The 18,178-nt window shown below is 36.1% G+C and overlaps 2 protein-coding genes across 5 annotated transcripts in view; one reads left to right on the top strand and one right to left on the bottom strand.

Annotated features, from left to right (window-relative positions):
- TRPC1 (transient receptor potential cation channel subfamily C member 1) overlaps nt 1-9,428 on the top strand; it is a 21,040-nt gene extending 11,612 nt beyond the window's left edge. The window contains exons 10-15 of one of the 4 annotated variants that reach the window (XR_005953392.1): nt 2,449-2,624; nt 2,772-2,973; nt 3,599-3,793; nt 4,623-4,871; nt 7,768-7,871; nt 9,293-9,428. Coding sequence is in view for 3 of the 4 variants with exons in the window: in XM_041414507.1 (XP_041270441.1) it covers nt 2,449-2,624; nt 2,772-2,973; nt 3,599-3,793; nt 4,623-4,850 (801 nt within the window). In the remaining variant the exon portion in view is untranslated. Of the gene's footprint in view, nt 1-2,448; nt 2,625-2,771; nt 2,974-3,598; nt 3,794-4,622; nt 6,545-7,767; nt 7,872-9,292 lie in introns of those variants that run through there. The other 3 variants (XM_041414507.1, XM_041414506.1, XM_041414508.1) reach the window with 3 other exon arrangements.
- PCOLCE2 (procollagen C-endopeptidase enhancer 2) overlaps nt 8,850-18,178 on the bottom strand; it is a 22,664-nt gene continuing 13,335 nt past the window's right edge. Inside the window, exons 5-9 of the mRNA XM_041414509.1 lie at nt 17,941-18,077; nt 16,525-16,679; nt 13,197-13,280; nt 11,018-11,185; nt 8,850-9,401 (exon numbers count right to left, since the gene is read on the bottom strand). Of these exons, the coding sequence (XP_041270443.1) occupies nt 9,265-9,401; nt 11,018-11,185; nt 13,197-13,280; nt 16,525-16,679; nt 17,941-18,077 (681 nt within the window). The 3' untranslated portion in view covers nt 8,850-9,264. The remainder of the gene's footprint in view (nt 9,402-11,017; nt 11,186-13,196; nt 13,281-16,524; nt 16,680-17,940; nt 18,078-18,178) is intronic.

The following is an 18,178-nucleotide window of genomic DNA, read 5'->3' as shown; positions in this document are numbered from 1 at the left end:
TTGATTTTTTTAAATTAATCTCTTGGGTAAAACATACTGATTCAGATGGGAAAAGGTAAGAAAAAGAGTGAAAGACCTTGTGTAGTTCAGTTAGGGTATTTTTCCATGATCACTGTACCTATACTGTCTTTTTTGTTTCCATCTGTTCTAAGTGCAACATACCAGCTAAGTTCCCACAGTTTGGAATGTCTAAGGATCAGGTTCTTCCTGCAAAGTCTTATGCAAATAATTGCCTTAGCTTCTTATTTCTAAAGAGATAGATGAATAAGTGTGTAGCAAGGAAGATTAATCAAAAGCCTTTCCGTTTATGTCTGTGATCTCATTAAAGTTGCACCTTGAGTTGTGCAAATTGCTTTTGTTTGAAAAATATAAATCTGTCTAGAGTATTGAAATACTCACCTATTTATTGGCAGTTATAAGAAGGGAGAACAGGTTTCTTCTTACTTGGTATTTGTTGGAGCCTTCCAATAATGATGACAGTAAAACCTCCCACATTTTAATTATCTAATTTTCTGTTACACATTTTAAATGGAAATGTACTTGCACACTTTGAAAAAAATACTGAAGTCTTGATGTTGCATGAAGCATTAGGGTTGTACAAATTGATTAAACGCTGAAGTCTCTCCACATTTTAAAGAGATTCACTGTTTAATGGGCATGTTTATTTATGTATTAGATCTTTCACAAGTTTTCTATTAGGAGGCTGTGTTGTGAAATTTTCCAAGTAAATAAAAACAGTCAACAGTCACCCCATTCAGAGGCACACAGGAGCTTACGTTATTACTGCTGGCCAGTAGGGCTGGTGCAACAACTCTTACAGTATTTTCTGAAAGTAGGTCACAAAGTTCACATGGTGGTAATCAAATATGGGATGGAAACCCAACAGTGGGGGTGGGGGAAGGCAGCTACCGTGTTCTCTTGGCTCTTAGTTATTTTTAAGCTTTCAGTTACTTGACTTATTGGCTAATAAAACCTGTAATAGTCCAGATTTGTAAGCTGGCTGTGTGTGGTGGATTTTATTATTAACAGAAGGTAGAATAGTACTTCCCTAGGTGAGATAATTAGATTTCAAGTGCTTAGAAATTGTAAATACTTAGAGAGAGAAAGCATGAATCTATGAAGAAAGCAACTGGCATTTGGGATGGGTTGTTACACTCTCTTCCAAACAAAATAGTTTTGAGCATTTTGCACTTTTTGTGCATTCCCGTTTCATCTACTTTGTCTCTCTTGGCTGGAACCATGTGTTAAAGGGAAAGTAGTTTGTTGTTGGGATTTGGGTTGGGTTTTTTTCATTGTAGGGTCAGATGTGATGAAACAGTTCAGTTTCAGGGGAGTACAGTGATCCTCTGACCAAACATGCACAGAATTGGTGCAGAGCTCTGCCCACAACTGCAGAATCTCCATGACCATTACAAGCTGTACAGACTGAATGTGCTGTGCTGCAGGAGGCACTTGGTGAGTTTCCAGCAGCAAAGGAGGGAGCAGGAATTCATCTCCCAGTAGAGCTGTACTTGAAAAATCTGGCAGTTGTGTTACAGTTCTGGACTATGAGTTGGTACTGATTTTGATTCATATAGGACTGGGCTTTCCACACACTGATTTATATAGATTAATTCCACCCAATCCCACATTACATACATTTGCATTCTTTATAATGGTACACTGTTCTGAAGAAGTTTGTAGGAAGACTAATTAAATTATATAAATAGTTTATGCTGTGTCTGTGTAAAAATTTGGGCTTATGTCAAAAGCAATCAAGGTCTTTCCTCTGTTGGAAAAAATGACAAGCATATGATTGGGTTTTTTTAAAGGTGCTTTATTTCTAATGTTGCAAAGTTCTGTATAGGATATTTTGAATTGGAAACTAATGATCTGAATTTACTGTCATACCTTGTGTGCTTTGTCCTTCAATTTCTATGTGTCTACACATTTGTCTATTTAAAATCACACATAAAATGTACAGTGAGCTAATTTTGTATTCTGCAGATGGGCTTTTGTATACTTTTTTTAAAATTAGTGATAAATTAGTTCCAAATGTTTTGATTAATTCAGTGTTCTTCCAAGTGTTTTCTTAACTTTCTATGATGGCATTTATGTTCAAATCCATTTCATTTACTGCTTTTGTCTGTTGACCTGTGAATTCCTTATTACCATTGGTATTGCAAATAAGTAACAAGGTGTACATACTATTGCTTATGGTTACTTGGAGGATACTAATTTTCCAGGTGATGTTAAAATTACTTACACATTCTTTTTAATGTCTAGAATTTTTCTCTGAAAAACAGTACAAGGTTATCTCCTGACCTTAAGGGCTGTTTAGCGTATCAAAATCTAACTTAAATATTTAAAATGTAAGTAGATTTTTTTGTTGCTCAAAGGCTGAAGGAGACAATACAAATAAAAATAACTATGTGTTTTACTAAAATTGGAAATAAATCTATTTTACAGATTTCAATGGGGCAGATGCTACAAGATTTTGGAAAATTTCTGGGCATGTTTCTTCTTGTCTTGTTCTCATTCACAATTGGATTGACCCAACTTTATGATAAAGGATTTACTGTAAATGAAGAAAAGGACTGTGCAGGCATTTTCTGTGAACAGCAGAGCAATGACACATTCCATTCGTGAGTCTGAGATCTTAAAATAACTGTGTTGTTTTAGCCTTTAATCCCTAGTAATTAAACAGAACTGGATTTTTTCACTGACCTTGAATTTATGTTAACACTTCTGTGTTAGGTTTACCTAACCAGATTTTTCCCTTGTTTCTGTAGGTTTATTGGTACATGTTTTGCTCTCTTCTGGTACATATTCTCCCTGGCACATGTTGCAATCTTTGTGACACGTTTCAGCTATGGTGAAGAATTACAGTCTTTTGTGGGTGCTGTTATTGTTGGGACCTACAACGTGGTGGTTGTGATAGTATTAACAAAACTCCTTGTGGCAATGCTTCACAAAAGTTTTCAGCTGATAGCAGTAAGTGGTGTCTGATTAATTACCAATTAATTACCTGTATCTTTGGATTTTACACAAATTTCTTCCTATGATGTGTAAACTCATAGCCTATAGACCTTATGGATGAGCTCTGTCTATGAGCTCATATTTTTCCTTCAAATAAGAACTTTTTATTTACTTTGATTTAAAAGAATTGTAATTTCCACATTGAATATGTAAAGGGCTTCGGCCCTGTGAGCTCATATTTTTCCTTCAAATAAGAACTTTTTATTTACTTTGATTTAAAAAAATTGTAATTTCCACATTGAATAAGTAAGGGGCTTCAGCTCACTGAGAATTGATGGCTTTCTTGATGGCTGTTCAAATGCTGGTTTTGATATGTGTGGTGCTTTGCCATTTGATCTGGGTATTGATCTATACCTTCTGAATTTTATACTAGGAATTGAAGAAAGATGTACTTGTTTAAAGTATTTAATATGAGAATATTCAAGCAAACCTATTAAAATACTCTGTAATCTACCTATTAAAATACTATAAAACCAAAATTAAATAATGGTCAGTTTTTCAGGTATAAGCAAATTCAACTTACAAAATAACCTATTAGTATTTCTGTTTCTTTTCTCTGTTAATGTTTCTGGTGTTTTAGAATCATGAAGATAAGGAGTGGAAGTTTGCTCGTGCCAAACTTTGGCTTAGCTACTTTGATGATAAATGCACACTCCCCCCACCTTTTAACGTTATACCCTCTCCCAAGACCATTTGTTACCTTTTCAACAGTCTCAGTAAATGGATCTGCTCTCACACATCAAGTGGCAAAGTGAAACGTCAGAACAGCCTCAAGGTGAGGAATGACTGGGCAAGCTCTGAGCTCTGCAGCTGGAAAGGTGCTGCTTGCTGAAATGAAAACAGATTGCTGCATGAAGCTGCCTCTCAGAAAGTCAATGCTACTAAGAGAAATAGGAACTGTGGAATAATGGGTGTTGCATCCAAGATAAATAAGTGTTACTTATTTCTACTTATGTAAGGTTTTATTAACTTTCTGGTTTGGAAATTTCAATCCACTTCTCTGCAACTCCCAATTCCCCCAGAAATAGTCTGAAAAAAAAATGCTTTGATTGAATGAAAACACACAGAAACCTCAAGGAAGTATGTGCTAATCTCAAAAATGGTGAGGTTAGAATATTTTTTGGAGGAGGTAATTTGTTTTAAACATATTACAGAAGTGTCAGAATAAATAACCAAAAAAGATCACTGAAGCCTCTCATTGTTAGGGAAGGGATTTTTTGTTTGTTTATTTTATAAACATTTTTTGTACCCTGCAATTTTGCATACTAATTTTGCATCTTCTTGCTGATGAAAATAGCACTAAGTAAACAAATTCAAGCATTTTATGGAATTTGCACTGAGAGACGTTCGGGGTTATGAAACTCTTGATTGCTTACAGAACAATTACCAAGCCAGGTAGATAAAAATTTTCAGTTTTGTTGATACAGCAGCTAATTTAATTTGGATTTTGTGGGCAATTTATATGCGGTGTATATTTGTGTACATCAGGATGTATTTTAAAAATAGCTTTGTTATTTTGTTCATGTTTCTTCTCTGTAGAATTGTATACAGGCTTTAGGGCTCAAAAATCACTTCCATGGTAAATATGTTATATTTGTTTAAAGGAATGGAGAAATCTGAAGCAGAAGAGAGATGAGAATTACCAAAAGGTGATGTGTTGCTTAGTCCACCGTTACCTGACTTCCATGAGACAGAAGATGCAGAGTACGGATCAGGCCACTGTGGAAAACCTCAATGAGCTGCGGCAGGACTTGTCGAAATTCCGGAACGAAATGAGAGACCTGCTCGGCTTTCGAACTTCCAAGTATGCTATGTTTTATCCACGAAACTAAGACCTAACTTTGAAACAAAAGGTGTGTGCTTTTAAATACCCATAGGAGAAATTGTTGACCTAATTCTGTTGCCAGATCATATAGGCAAGATTATTGCACAAAAATACATTTGAAAATGCATTTGCGTGAGTTGCAGCTCGGTGCCCAAGTGGTCAAAATGAATGCAAAAACAGATACACTAATTTTCTTAACCTCTTAATCTTGATGTTGTATATAAAATTTGTATATAGGAGTTTTTTAAATGTTCCTCAGTCTGTGGCTGTCAGGTGTTAGAGCTTCATAACTAGCACAACGTGTTTCTTTCTTCTATTTTTGCCGTTTGTTCTTTTTTGATACTTGTTTTTCAAGTTGTGGGAGAAGATAGGCTTTTTAAAATGAAAATCCAGCCTGTTTATTTTTAATAGAAAAGTCAGATAAAGAATAATAGAAAATTTCCAGCACGGTTGGAAATGATGTATGACTGTAGGTTACAGTGCAAGTGAAGACTGTATGGCTCTGAAAGAGGCAGTTCTAGTTTTGTATGATAACACTGACTGTAAACTAACATTTCTAGAATACAGAAAAGCAAATCATCAAGACTTTTCACATTTGTGGGAACATTGACATTTTGAACACAGAATAGACCAACCATTTCTTGAATGTTTATAGTTATATGTAAGACAATCAAACCCTGCTTGGATTTTTCAGCAGTGCCTCAATGTTAGGATTGGGAACAGAATTTAAAAATCAATCTGTGAACATTTAATGTTTAGTATCTTGGGTTTTTAAAATCTAGATAAATTATGTGAATTACTAAAACCTGTGATTTCATGAAAATGAGGTGAAGCACATGAGTGCTATTGTTTGCAGTGCTGAACAATTCTTGTACACCATTCTGCTCTTCTTTCTGTGAGGTCATTGAGTCTTGTCATTGGAGAGATGTACTTTAGAAAGGTCTGCTTGGCACAGGTTTTACACATCCTACTTTTAAATTTCGTTTTCTTTTTCCCTGTTTTTTTACCGGAATTGTTGCCAAGCTAGACCTTTTTTTTTTTTTTATGTCAGGTATAATGTGTTTTCTGAAAATAGGTTATCTGACTTTGCTTACAATGGACAGTAAGGGCTTTGTGGATTTTCTGTGCTAGAGAGTCCTATATGGCTTTATATGCTTATATATAATTCAAGCTGACAAACTGTAACTGAGAAATGTGAGATTCCTGTATTTTTAATTACAAATTAAGTATATTTATGACAGCTAAAGTATTGATTGACAGTTTTACTGTTATGATGGTGCTCTTCTGAAATGGTTGTGTGTCCAGAAGGCGCAGGTAGCCATTGTGGTCTTTGACTACAGTTGATTTTGGGAGATTGACAGAGTTGGGGCTTACATGAATGTTTACTTTTTTGAAGGAATTCTTATAAAACTCTTTCTTGTAAAAGTAAAGGTAATATATTTTCCATACTATGAAATTATGTATTTCTGAGCTAGGTTTTAATACTCTGCTTTCAGAAGTGTTTGAGTATAGAGGGATACTGATCTATGTTGGCTGTTCCTGGGAATAGGAAGTTAACCTCCTGGTTCAAAGCAAAGAGGATCTCTGAGTTTTGTATTTGAACTGAGATCTCATGTTTGAATAATGCACCAACATAAAAACTATGTGCTGTGTATGTTATGTATATTCAAGAAAGGAAGCAAATAAAAGCTCTTTGAAAAATACAGTTGTATTAATATTTGTCATATTGCAAACACGTTATATCAGTTACCACACTGAAAGTATTTTTTTTGTCATGTTGAGGTAATAGCTTTAAGGAAGGTAGCTGGTATTAATGTGTTACTGCCTTTTTCCTTCTGGACCCACCCTGTTTGGTTCAGTGAAATGGCTTCGTGCAGTGCCATGAAGTGGTGCTGGTTCCAGACCAGCTGGGTTGGATCCTAGATGCACCATCAGCTCTTTGGCACCTCATGGTTAGTTCTGGGACCCTGCGGGTGTTGACAGTCAATGAAGGAGCTAATGGAGCTATTTCTGAGTGCTTTTTGTGCATTGAGCAGAGTCCATCAGAGCTAGCTTGGTCAGTGTCTTTGGTGCTGTGTTCTGCCACAGTGTAGATGGCCTTAGGAAGAACTGTTGCACTTCAAGGCTCTCGGGGGTTTTGGATTGGGAGTTCAGGAGTCTTTACTTGTCACTGAAATAGAAACCTGCAGAATGAGAGAGGTAGAAAAAAGTTTGTTCTCTGCCATATCTCAGTTATATCACATTATACATCTCTGTTTTATTTGAAAGCTGCTGTGCTCTTCCAAGCTTTGTGGATACTAATCAGTACCAAGTGCTCTGTACTCAATTTTTTCTCATAATTTAGATTTTTCTAGTTCACGTGTGTAAATATGCTATTGCTTTCTCATTTGACAGCTTAATACGGGCTGTTCCAAGGTCTCCCTTATGCACACTCACAGAGTAGTTCTAGACAGGCACAGAAACAAAATTTTACATGTAAAAAAAATCTGGGAAAACTGGGGTTTACTTGGCTGTAGGACTCAGTTTCCTTGTGCAAAGTTTTCTGCAAGTCGTGAAAGGACTAAGAATTTTTTAGAAAACTGGAAAAGGTTTTTTCTTCCCTTTCATATTAATGTCCGTTTTGTCTTGTAGCTAACTTTGCCTTGATAAATGAAAAATGGAGATGAAAATTTTTATGCATGCATTTGGAGCAGGAAGGTCAAAATCACTGATCATTGAAAGTCAGCTTACTTTCAGAAGATTTCAGAAATCGTGATTAGATAATTTTGATTCTGTTTGGTTACAAGTTGGATTTCAAATTTTTTAAGTTTACAGTCACTACAAAGTGGGTTTAAAAACTTGTAACAGTTGTTACCTGTATTTTGTAACCAACTCTTACTTGAGAAAACTGGCACTGCTCCATGTTCCTCTGTTCCCTGTTTCAGGCCTACCGCTACCAGTGCATTGATTTGGGAAAGGAACTGGTGTAAAGGGAGCATTGAGAAGAGCAGGCAGGAGCTCTCCCAACCTTCCATTTGGCAGATGATGAGTAAGCTGCCAGTCCTTTCTTGCCTCACTGAAAAAACCTGCGTGACAGATGGGCATGTCATCATAAATAAAAATAGATTGTTGTAGTCAAGACAGCTCCGAGCATGATTTCCACATTGCTTTTCCCCAGGCTGCTGCCAAGAAATGCAGAGCGCTGTGCATAAAATCCCTTAGTCTGCACAGGAATTAATGCTGGAAAATTAAAATTCCAATTTAAAAGTTTTAAAATTACAAAACTACATCTTCTTTGCAAAATGTTGCTGTTGGTTCCACAGAGAAATGCTGTTTGGTTTGGTCAGTCGGGCAACGCGATATTTCAAGTGTGGCTGCAGCATTGAGTTGTTGGATGTCAGCTGCCAGCAGAGCCTCTCTGTACCTCTGTGCCCCCCTCTGATCCTTTTGTCCCCAGCCCAGCTACCCATAAAGTCTTTGGAAGAGAGGCTGTTGTGCTGCCGAGAGCTGCATTACGTGTGAGAATCCATCAGTGAAGGGAATGGCAATCTGCACTCCCCTGCTGGAATAAGCAATGGGTACTTCCAGTAGGGACTGTTTTATTGCGTTAGTTTCCTGCCCATGGTCACAGATTATCCAAAGAACTCTGGTCTGTATTTATATACAAGGAAAACAAATGCTTAAAGGGATCTTAGATTCTATTTGCACTTACCACCCCTAAACCTTCCTCTACCTCAGCACCTTACAGAACTTAACAGTGACATTTACTAAGTAGATAGTCATCAATGGAAAAAAAGTGTGGTACTCTTTTACAGCTGTCTAATTCTTTGAAGAGCTCCTGTTCTGATCAATGATTCACTGACTTCCATGTAAGGAAAATCAGACCCTTAATCAGCAAGGAAGGGTAGTGTCAGTTACAATGTGCAAGGCCCAAACCATCAAAAGCACGTAAATGATCAAAAAACAGTTTCTATATTTAGCTGCCCCACTTTATAAATAATTAATAACTAGTTGGTGGATGATTTAATCTTAAAATATTTTATTAAGCACTGATAATAATGCAGAAATCCATGTAATAAAACAGCTTTAAAGAAAAAGCTAAGTTGAATTGAGTTGCTATAAATATTGCACTTAGAATTCTTATTTTACGTACAAAACTCCTTAAAAAATTGGACAGTTATAAATTAACATCTTCCAAGTAATTGGAATTTGTATGTTTGAGATCAGATAGCTGTGCTGCAAATCTTCGGCTTTCAGCCTTAGGAGGGTCTGTTCTCATCTTGTACATGAAATGGATTTCACTTTGTGCCAGGTGTGCTTATGTGGACAGGAGGGAAGGAAGGGTCAGCGTGGTCATACTGTTGGCAGTCAGTTGTGTTTCCGTGACTTATGCTAAGTTAAAATGATTTTTCAAGACAGATGATAGAACACAGCTGCAGAGTTCAATTTTGACATGTTTTGTTTTTCAAGGCATTTAGGATCTTTGAGTTCTTAGTCTTAAAACTCATGACAAAGCTGTTGGGAAAGACTTTGCCTCTACCATCTTCTTCTACCTGGCCCATGATGATGTAGTTTAAACCTAGAAAGGAGAGAATGAGATTACATGACAGAAATCTGGGACATCATTTGGTAAGTATAGTTCTTTACCTGTGGTTTCTGTTCATTTCACTGTTTGTTACCAATGCCTTCCAACATTTTTTCCTTCCTACCTGCAACATTTACTCCCTTACCCATCTTGGCCGTGCTTGTTACAACACAAACTAGAGTTATGTAAAAATCAAGCAGATACACAGCTAAGTGTCTACTACATAATTAAATATATAGGGGATAGTCTTTGAACGTAGACTGTGGAATATGAGAGGCACTAGAAGTGCCCATCAACACCAGATAACCTAACCACTGTCACCCAGGGTAGAATATGTCTCATAAATTTTGAATATTTTCACATTTTTCAGCTTGTAGGTTAATGCCCTTAAGGAATAATGCTCTTAAATCTTCATTCCCTTTCCCTCAGCAGAGATGTAAATATTTTCTAGATACATACAGAAGCATTCAGGCAAGGTGGACTTAATGAGTCGTAAGACCTGGCTTTGGACAATTCAATTGGATCTGTGTATTTTTATGCCTTAGAAGGGCTGAGGATTTGCAAGGTCTTGGGCTGGAAGGAATGGTATCACAGGGATAGAAACAGAAAACTTCAGATATTAGGTAATGGCTCTTAAATGATTCCTTGAGATTTAAGATGAGAAACAGAAGTGTGTTGTTTGGAGCCAGAAGTCTGCCTAAAAGGAGACAGTTTGCTTCATATTATTATGTCTATTATACACATAATAATAATTATTATGTGTAATTTTCAGATAACTAAAGGCAAAACCTAACTTCTCATCATAATTGTTCACTTTGTTACTGCCCACTTTGAGTTAATACACTTAAGCACTGGTAATATCTGGAATGATATCAGGGGTTTTTTGATGCTTATTAAATTGACTGTTTCCTGCTATGACTCTGTTTATGTTCTCATGTTCTACCTGTTTACTTATGAGCAAAGCTAAAAACAGTTTTATTTTTACTTAGTTACTTCAATAAAAAATGTTCTCAGTATTTCTTTTAACACCTTTACCAAAATTAACTGGAATTTATGTTGGTTGGTCTCTGTATAATAATTATTTAAGGTACCTTTTAGCAGTACTGGCTGTCTGCAGATATAAACTGGGCTTAATACTATGAGTATTTCTGTGAAGCTGTAAAAACATGCAGGAGCTACACAACAGTGGAACTTGATTTCTGCCATTTCCTGTGAGAAATGTGATCTTCTAGGTTTAGCAGGCTGTTGTCTTTCTCTTATAAACAACTGTATATAAAAACTAGCTCCAAAATACATACATGTAAACACAAAATCTATCTCAGCTTCATCTGAGATATGAAGCTGAAAATCAGATTTTATCTTGCATCACGTGGCTTTTAAAGAAAAAAGTTTTTCAAACTCCTGTGATCTACGTGAGCCTAATCTTTTTCCAGTAAAACAGAAAAATGCAATAAACCCCTGGTTATTTTAAATTTATTTTAATACTAACTGCTGATTATAGAAAAAAACCATGGTAATTTTATTGATTTTTGTGTTCCATATTTCAAATAGTAGTTTTCATAACTGTTATCTTTTATAAACACACAAAGCAGTTATTACTGTGTACTTACCTCTCCTGATGAGAGGACACTGCTTACACACAACAAGAATCTTTGCACTCATATTCTTGCCAGCTTGTTGGATTGCTAAATTTCCCTCCTTATATACATTAATGATGGATATTGTTGCATGCAGACTGCCAGCCCGTGTTACTGTTGTGATTACAGTTCCAGTTATTACTAGAAGAAAAGACATTTGATATATTTGGTACATTTTTATTATTTTTATACATAAATTTTGAGGCATCATAAAAACTTATTAAGTATATTAGTGCTTAATAAGGAAACAAACAGTACTGGGAACACTTAACTAAAAATATGAGTATTACTGCTAATAGCTAACTCACTACTGTCAAATTTTGGTGGCACCAAATATGAAACTGTTCTACAATGTGTCAGTCTCCTGCAAGCCCAGTTCTCTGATTTCAGTTAAACTGTTCAATTTGATACTACTTTTAATGAATTATTTTCAAATTGTGGAGAAGTTGAATTGAAACTCCTCTAGCCAAAATCTGAATTCCCAGTTCTCTGACACTCCCAGATGAGTAGCAGGGAATAGCTAATGCCCTAAGAACTAGATTTTGATCAACCTGAGGCCTGATACAAACTTCCTTATTTCAGCTGAATGTAGTTACAGATCTCTAGTTACCAACATATCTCCCAAAGACCTCTCAGTAGGAAAATCAAGATACTTTATTTTCCCTAGGATGACTAAATTAACTGGTAAGCCAACTTTATTTATCCAAAGGAAATGGTAATTGGTATTAACAATTTGGTTTCTTCTCAGGTCATCTTTTTACATCAGATATTCTACCCTAGGATAAATTCGATCCTCAATTACCAAGTAGGTACAGCCAGATTTATTTTACTAAACTGCATAATCCACATTTTGGGATTTTGTAAATTTTTACATTATCTTCCTCTAATGCAGAGCTTTTAATTAAATAGACTGTTCCAACTCAATCAAGAGAGAACTGTGGATGTTAAAGTGCTGGGTATTGCAGCTATAATTCTAGGAACAATAAAATTAAATGCATTATGAAGGAGAAATAGTTATTATTTTCTAAAATAATGAATTCTGCAAATAAACTTCAAGTAAATAATATTCTATGAACAACAGACTTCCTATTCCTACCTTAGGATATGCTTCCATTCACAGTAGCATATAAAGTATTTTTACTCTCACTCGTGTCACAGAAAAGACTGAAAAATGTCAAGTATTTGACAGAAGATGGAAAAGAAGAATGTGATTTATTATTGTGATGCTAGAGGGAAAAACCAAGCTTTATGTGTTATCATTTACCATGAGCCACAAGAGCTGAGGTGTGGTCAGTAAGAGGAGACCATTTATGGATTGGGTTTTCCCCCTACCTGTTTCTCTTGTGTTGGACCAGCCTGTGGGGCTGCAGGTTGGAAGGGGCCGGTGGTCAGGGCTGGGAGGGGCTCCCTGAGTCCACCCTGCCTCAGGGTACAGCCACAGCCTCCCCTGCTGCTCGGGCACCATCGGGAAAAGCTGCCCTCAGGTCCCTCAGATCTCCTCAAATCTCACGGGATTAGCAATACAGTAAGAAAAGAGTCAGCTTAAAATGAAAAAAGGGTGGTGGCAGGGAGTTTTCCCATCAAATTGCCAGGCATGTTATAGGGGATCAAAAAAAGATTGCAGTATTAATACGGGGAAATACCCTGACACATAACTGAATAGATCAGCAGTGCCAGTGCCATGCTAATACACAGCAGACACCATTTTTCCTGATTGATTTGTCTGTGTACAGACAGCAGTGCTTGGAAGCTTCTATCCCTTCTAATTTCTTTTCAAAAATTTTTGGAAGTTTATACACTGTATTGTGGAACAGTCAGCAGGTGCAGCATAACATGTATTGGCTGGTTACAGAAAATGGAGATGACAATACAGCAACTGAATCAATGCATCCTGGGGTTGTCTTACATTGTCATTTGCTTCTCAGATTGAGAAGGTATGTTTGTCTCAGATATCTGTGCAGTGCCTATTTCAGAATATCTCCAAGAATGTACTGAGTGAAACACAGATACTAATATCAGATACATACATAAGTTTGTGTAAAAATATTAGCCTATATATTAATGGAAACCCAGAACTACATCTGGGAAAATTTCCTTGCATCTAAAAACACAGTAGAGAATGGATAATTAAAAAGAAACTTTGTTTCCTTACCAAAGTTGCTTGAACAATAATTGCTTTCCAGAGTTCCACTCCTTTTACACTTCTGCTGGCACAGGGCAACTGTAGGTTTCAAAGCTTTTTGAAGAGTAAAAATGAAATTGAAATTAATCATTTGATACAAATGAAAAGCACTGTGTTCAAAAAAAAAGAAGAAAGAGGAATAATCCTGATGTATGCATGAACCAGACCTGGCATTTCAGGGGATGAGCACCACAGTAACAATATTCCTTTTCTCTGCTGTCACCTCCAGTCACTGTCTTTTCAGGTGTCTCAGCTGTGTCTGTTCTAGCAGCCTGAGAGAATGGCAGGTTACTCAAGAGTCGTGTGGCATCTGAAGTCTGTCACTGCTGTTGCCATATACCCTAGCAGAACACCTGGAGTACCACAGCACGATGTTACTGTAACACTTCCCAGGGAGGGGGTGGCCTTTTATTGGAAATTACTGCACTGTGATGAAAGGATCAGAGTTCAAATTCCTGACCCTTTTTTCCCAAATTTTTCACACATCTTCATGTCAGGTAGTGTTGCACAGTTTTTCTTCATGACAGTTTGAAACACAATGTTTGAAATATGGATTTAACATTAGGGATTGACATTTCCTTTCTGAAATTGAATGCTTTGTTTATAAATAACTGAATACACTTGGCATCTTTTTCTTACTTGGGTGGATGTTCACAGTCTCTGTACATCATTCCATGTAACATCTTGGGATGCAGTACTTTAAGGTTTTTATGTTCTTTTCAAATTTGTTTGGAATTAGTGACATAGGTATTGGAAACATGGAGGTGACACTGACAGATTTAAAAAAAAACCAAACCACAAATCCCTACATAACCTTAATTTCCAAGAAAAATTAAATCAGTTATGACAAGTACCTTTGTAGTTTTTTACTTCAGAATGGAGCATTTTGCAAAAGTTTTATTCAGCCTATATTTTTGAAAAATAACTTATCACTAACTTTCAATCAGTACTTTATACTTTTATTCTTGTACTTCTCTTTAATTGAATAATTTTCTAAGTTTCTAAGGATGAACTAAATGATATTAAAATTACTTTGCCTTTAATGCAATGGCTATGACTGTGAGAAGATCTGCACCGCTCATTGTTTCCTTTCAAATCCAAAGTTTAAAGCTTAGGCTTCATAGTTTTTAATTTATTTTGGGCTGGTTTGTTCCTTTTTTTTCTCCAGTCTTCTTGGTATTTGAGTCTTTAGAAAGTTAAATGGCTCCCACAAGGAAAAGTGTTTTAAAGAACAAGTTACTATGTCAATGGTACAGGTCTGGCAAATGCTTCTTATTTTTGGTGTGCTATTTCACAGCACACCAAAAATATAGAATTTAATGATCCTTGAGTCTTTCAAGTTAGTGTCCATAGTAGGAGGTTAGGAAATCCAGCAGGTAGATCAGTCCCAGCTGCATGCCAGCATGGTAGCTGCCAAAAATTTGAGGTACTCTTATTTGTCTAAATTTAAAACTGATATTATGCATTACAAAATAGTCTTGTTTGGTCGTTTTAGGGCAATTTTTTCTTTCTTTTTTTTTCAGTTTAATAAATTTTGGTTGGTGACCAACTTTGCTATGACTTGCCAGCAGAGGCTGTCTATTGTTTGTAAGGTACTTTAGCAAAACATGAACTGGAGAAGAACTGAAATAAAAGTTTAGTTGCCTACCACTTGACATGTAGGCACACTGACAGGAAAATGCATGACTTTATCCAATGATATAAGGAAGTCAAATACCTCAGCACAGGTATTGCATTAATCTTCGCTACTTTTACAAATATATTTATAGCATTTATTTATTTCTGCAAGTACTAATATTTGTATGTTACATAAAGACTGACGTAATTCTTGAAAGAGCCTACTAAAGTTTAATATTTTATTCATGCCTGGAGTTCTATGCAAGTTTAAACAGATCTGATTTGCAAGATAATAGGACCAGTCTCTTTGAACTGGACACTTCTGAATACAAATGGTTGCTCAGAAATGTAACTGAACTGTGGAGGTTTGGTTTGCTTTGGTTTGTTTTGAAGATCAGAAATGCCTACACTGTGCAAAACTGATCACACCTTGAAAGGACTTCTTATTTCCGTCTGCCTGACTGTCTTTTGAACACTTTGGTTCTGTTGTCCTTTCTCAGATGAATCTGCATGTTTTTATTTTCTAACATTGATGCTGTAAAGAAAATTGATTTGGAGTTAATTGGTAAATTTCACCTCTCTTGCCTGTGCAAAACCCTGAACAGGGTTACTGACAGCCTGGGTTACTTGAGACCAAGTGTTTCAAACAACAACGTCGCTAACAAGTGCTTTAGAGTGAAGAAGAGCTGAATTATTTATTGTTAGAGTCACATCAGAATGATTTACAGGTCACTATGATTTCATTTTTTTAATGCTTATTTTCACCTATTTTGAATACCTTCATTAGCAGGATTAAAGTGCTGCAGCTTCTTGGTTTCCTGCTGACAAGCCATTGCTGCCCTGATTTGTGATGTGTTTTAAGTACAAATCAGGTTATGTCTTGCAAAAACATCATAAATAATTTGGTTTTCTGCTATAATTGTATCTGAAATGCCTCACATTCAGGTTACAGAAATTCTAAGAATTTATCCCTTCAATATCTTAGTAATGAGGTGTTTTTGGCAACACCTTCAGAGAAATCCAGCTCTGATCTTTCATATATGCAGTCTAGTGTTAAATACAAAAGGAGACTTAGTTTTAGTGAGACATATTTCTCTGTAAGTTCAAATCACTAAATATTTTCAAAGAAAAATTATTCTAGGTGAGTGTCATATTGACAGGGTCTTGACAGAACCTGAAGAGGACTCAGTTGGCTTCCATACGAATTTTGCTTGATCTTAAAAACTATATGAAGAAAAATACAATAAGATTATTACATATCAACTTGTATAGAAGAAATATTTCCTTTAAATAAAACTATTTCCCAAAATATTCCGAAATTTTTATTCAACAGAAATTAGTTTCTCCATTTCTCTATGGAATGTGCTAGTTAACTGTCCAAAATTGAGAATAGACAGGAAAATTCTCTCAGGTGGAATAAGTTACTTTTACACTCTTTTGTTACTTTTGAACTCTTGCCTGGATAGATTTCCTTTAATAATGTTAAGTGCATTCTCCCTTGAGTATATTCCAGTACTCCCTTGAGTATATTAATTTTAATTAATTCCTTCAACATTTAAAATACTAACAAGCTGTAAAACTTGAATTTTTAAAATAATTTCTATTTTGTATTCCTGTAACTCTCTCCTTGTCCTGGAATAATTAATTTTATAGGAAATTAGGTAGAGCCAGTAAGACTTACTTGAGGTAGCAGGGACTGTTGTGGTTGTAGGCAGAGCTGTAGTTGTGGGTAACTTTTTTGGTCTAAATTTATAATGGCCAATAAAACCGTCAGCTGTTAAGCTCAAATCAGATAAAAACTGAATGAGCAACTCATTTTTCTCAGACAGAATAGGCCTGAAATAGAAAATCAAAATAAAATATTTCCATTCTTTCACATGTCAAAGCCAAAAAGCATTAATAACATTCTTAAAAAAAAATAACCAAAAAAAAAACAACACTCCAGACTAATACTGAAAAATATGTGATTCTTTGCTGGCATGTCACACACAGGTGTTTTGAGGTTTCCATTAATGACTTAAAACTCTTGATTCCTGAAGTTTATGTCAATATGAGTATTGTTAAATTCTTCCCAGTGACTTCATTGAAAACTACACTTACACAAAATGGAAGGGGTCAGATTAGGAAAGTGGGAAAATACGTTGAAAAACTCCTCAGTACACAGGGGAAGTAAGTAAATGGCGTGTTTTAAAATTTGGTGTTGTTTAGTGAAAAAGAAATTGCACAATTGGAAGGACTATGAAAATTCATGAAGTACTGGATTGTGCAATTCTTCAACAAACCCAGCAAAAATAAAATGTTTTGGGTTATTACTTTGGTGGGCTCACTTTTTGTCAATGATTGGATATCAATTACCCAAGACTTTGAAATTCTTAGTAATGAGGTCTTTGAAGTAAAAACTTGTCATTGTTTCCCCTTTCTTTGGCAGATTATCAGAAATAAGTTTACTCTGATGGCCAGGTCTGACATCACCAAAAGTAAGGGGCTGATGAACTGGAATTCTCTGGATTTGCAGCTGCCAGGGTGGTTGCCCAGATTAGACTTTCCTTCCTGCAGTATTGACACAGCCTGTGGACATAGGAGGGCACTGATTATCAGCTGCCAAGAGCTTTGTTCTGCTTCCTGAGCACCAGGACTACAAGGCCAAATCTGAAAAATCTGACCCAGTCTGTGTATCCTGTCTTTTTAAAAAGGGCTGAGAGGAAGATGAGTCAGATAAAGTGAGGAATGAGCCAAGGGGCTAGAGAGCTCAGCTGGATCCTTGTCCTTCAGTATCTATAATCAAAACATACTAGTTTTGATTACTAGTGGTGCCACACCAATGTCAGTAGCATTGGGACCAGCACTGGTGTTGTTACAGTGTTCTGATGAGGCTTGTGGGACAGCAGAGAGCATGGGCTGGAGCCAGGGTTAGTCACAGAGAGAGAGAAAATAGAGGAAACCTAGAGAGGGACTAAGCAATTTCTGCATGTTCAGTTGGAGGTACAAAACACTGCATTTAATTTAAAAATTAAAATCTTTTAGAAGCCTTGGACAGAATTGTTAGCAAAATGACACACAGTGGTAGTGAAGTTCCCAGCTAAAGGAAGTTACTTACGCTGGTGGACTGTCTCCACAGTACTTCCCAATTCTTTTAGCATCATTGATTTCCCCACCATTGAACACTGCAACGTAGTCATATCTGCAGTAGTTGTCTCTCTCCACATCAAACTTCTCAAATTTTAACTCTATTAGCTAAAGGGAAAATGGAAATAAGTCATTTAGGTTTTGACATGCAGAATTTATTAGTACTTATTGTAGTAAGTGACATCTTCTTATGAAGTACTATTTAATTT

Source organism: Onychostruthus taczanowskii, unplaced genomic scaffold (genome assembly GCF_017590055.1).
Source record: "Onychostruthus taczanowskii isolate IOZ18803 unplaced genomic scaffold, ASM1759005v1 scaffold45, whole genome shotgun sequence".
In the NCBI taxonomy this organism is placed as follows: domain Eukaryota; kingdom Metazoa; phylum Chordata; class Aves; order Passeriformes; family Passeridae; genus Onychostruthus; species Onychostruthus taczanowskii.
Note: the sequence above shows the minus strand (reverse complement) of the source record. Positions and strands in the feature narration are given on the sequence as shown.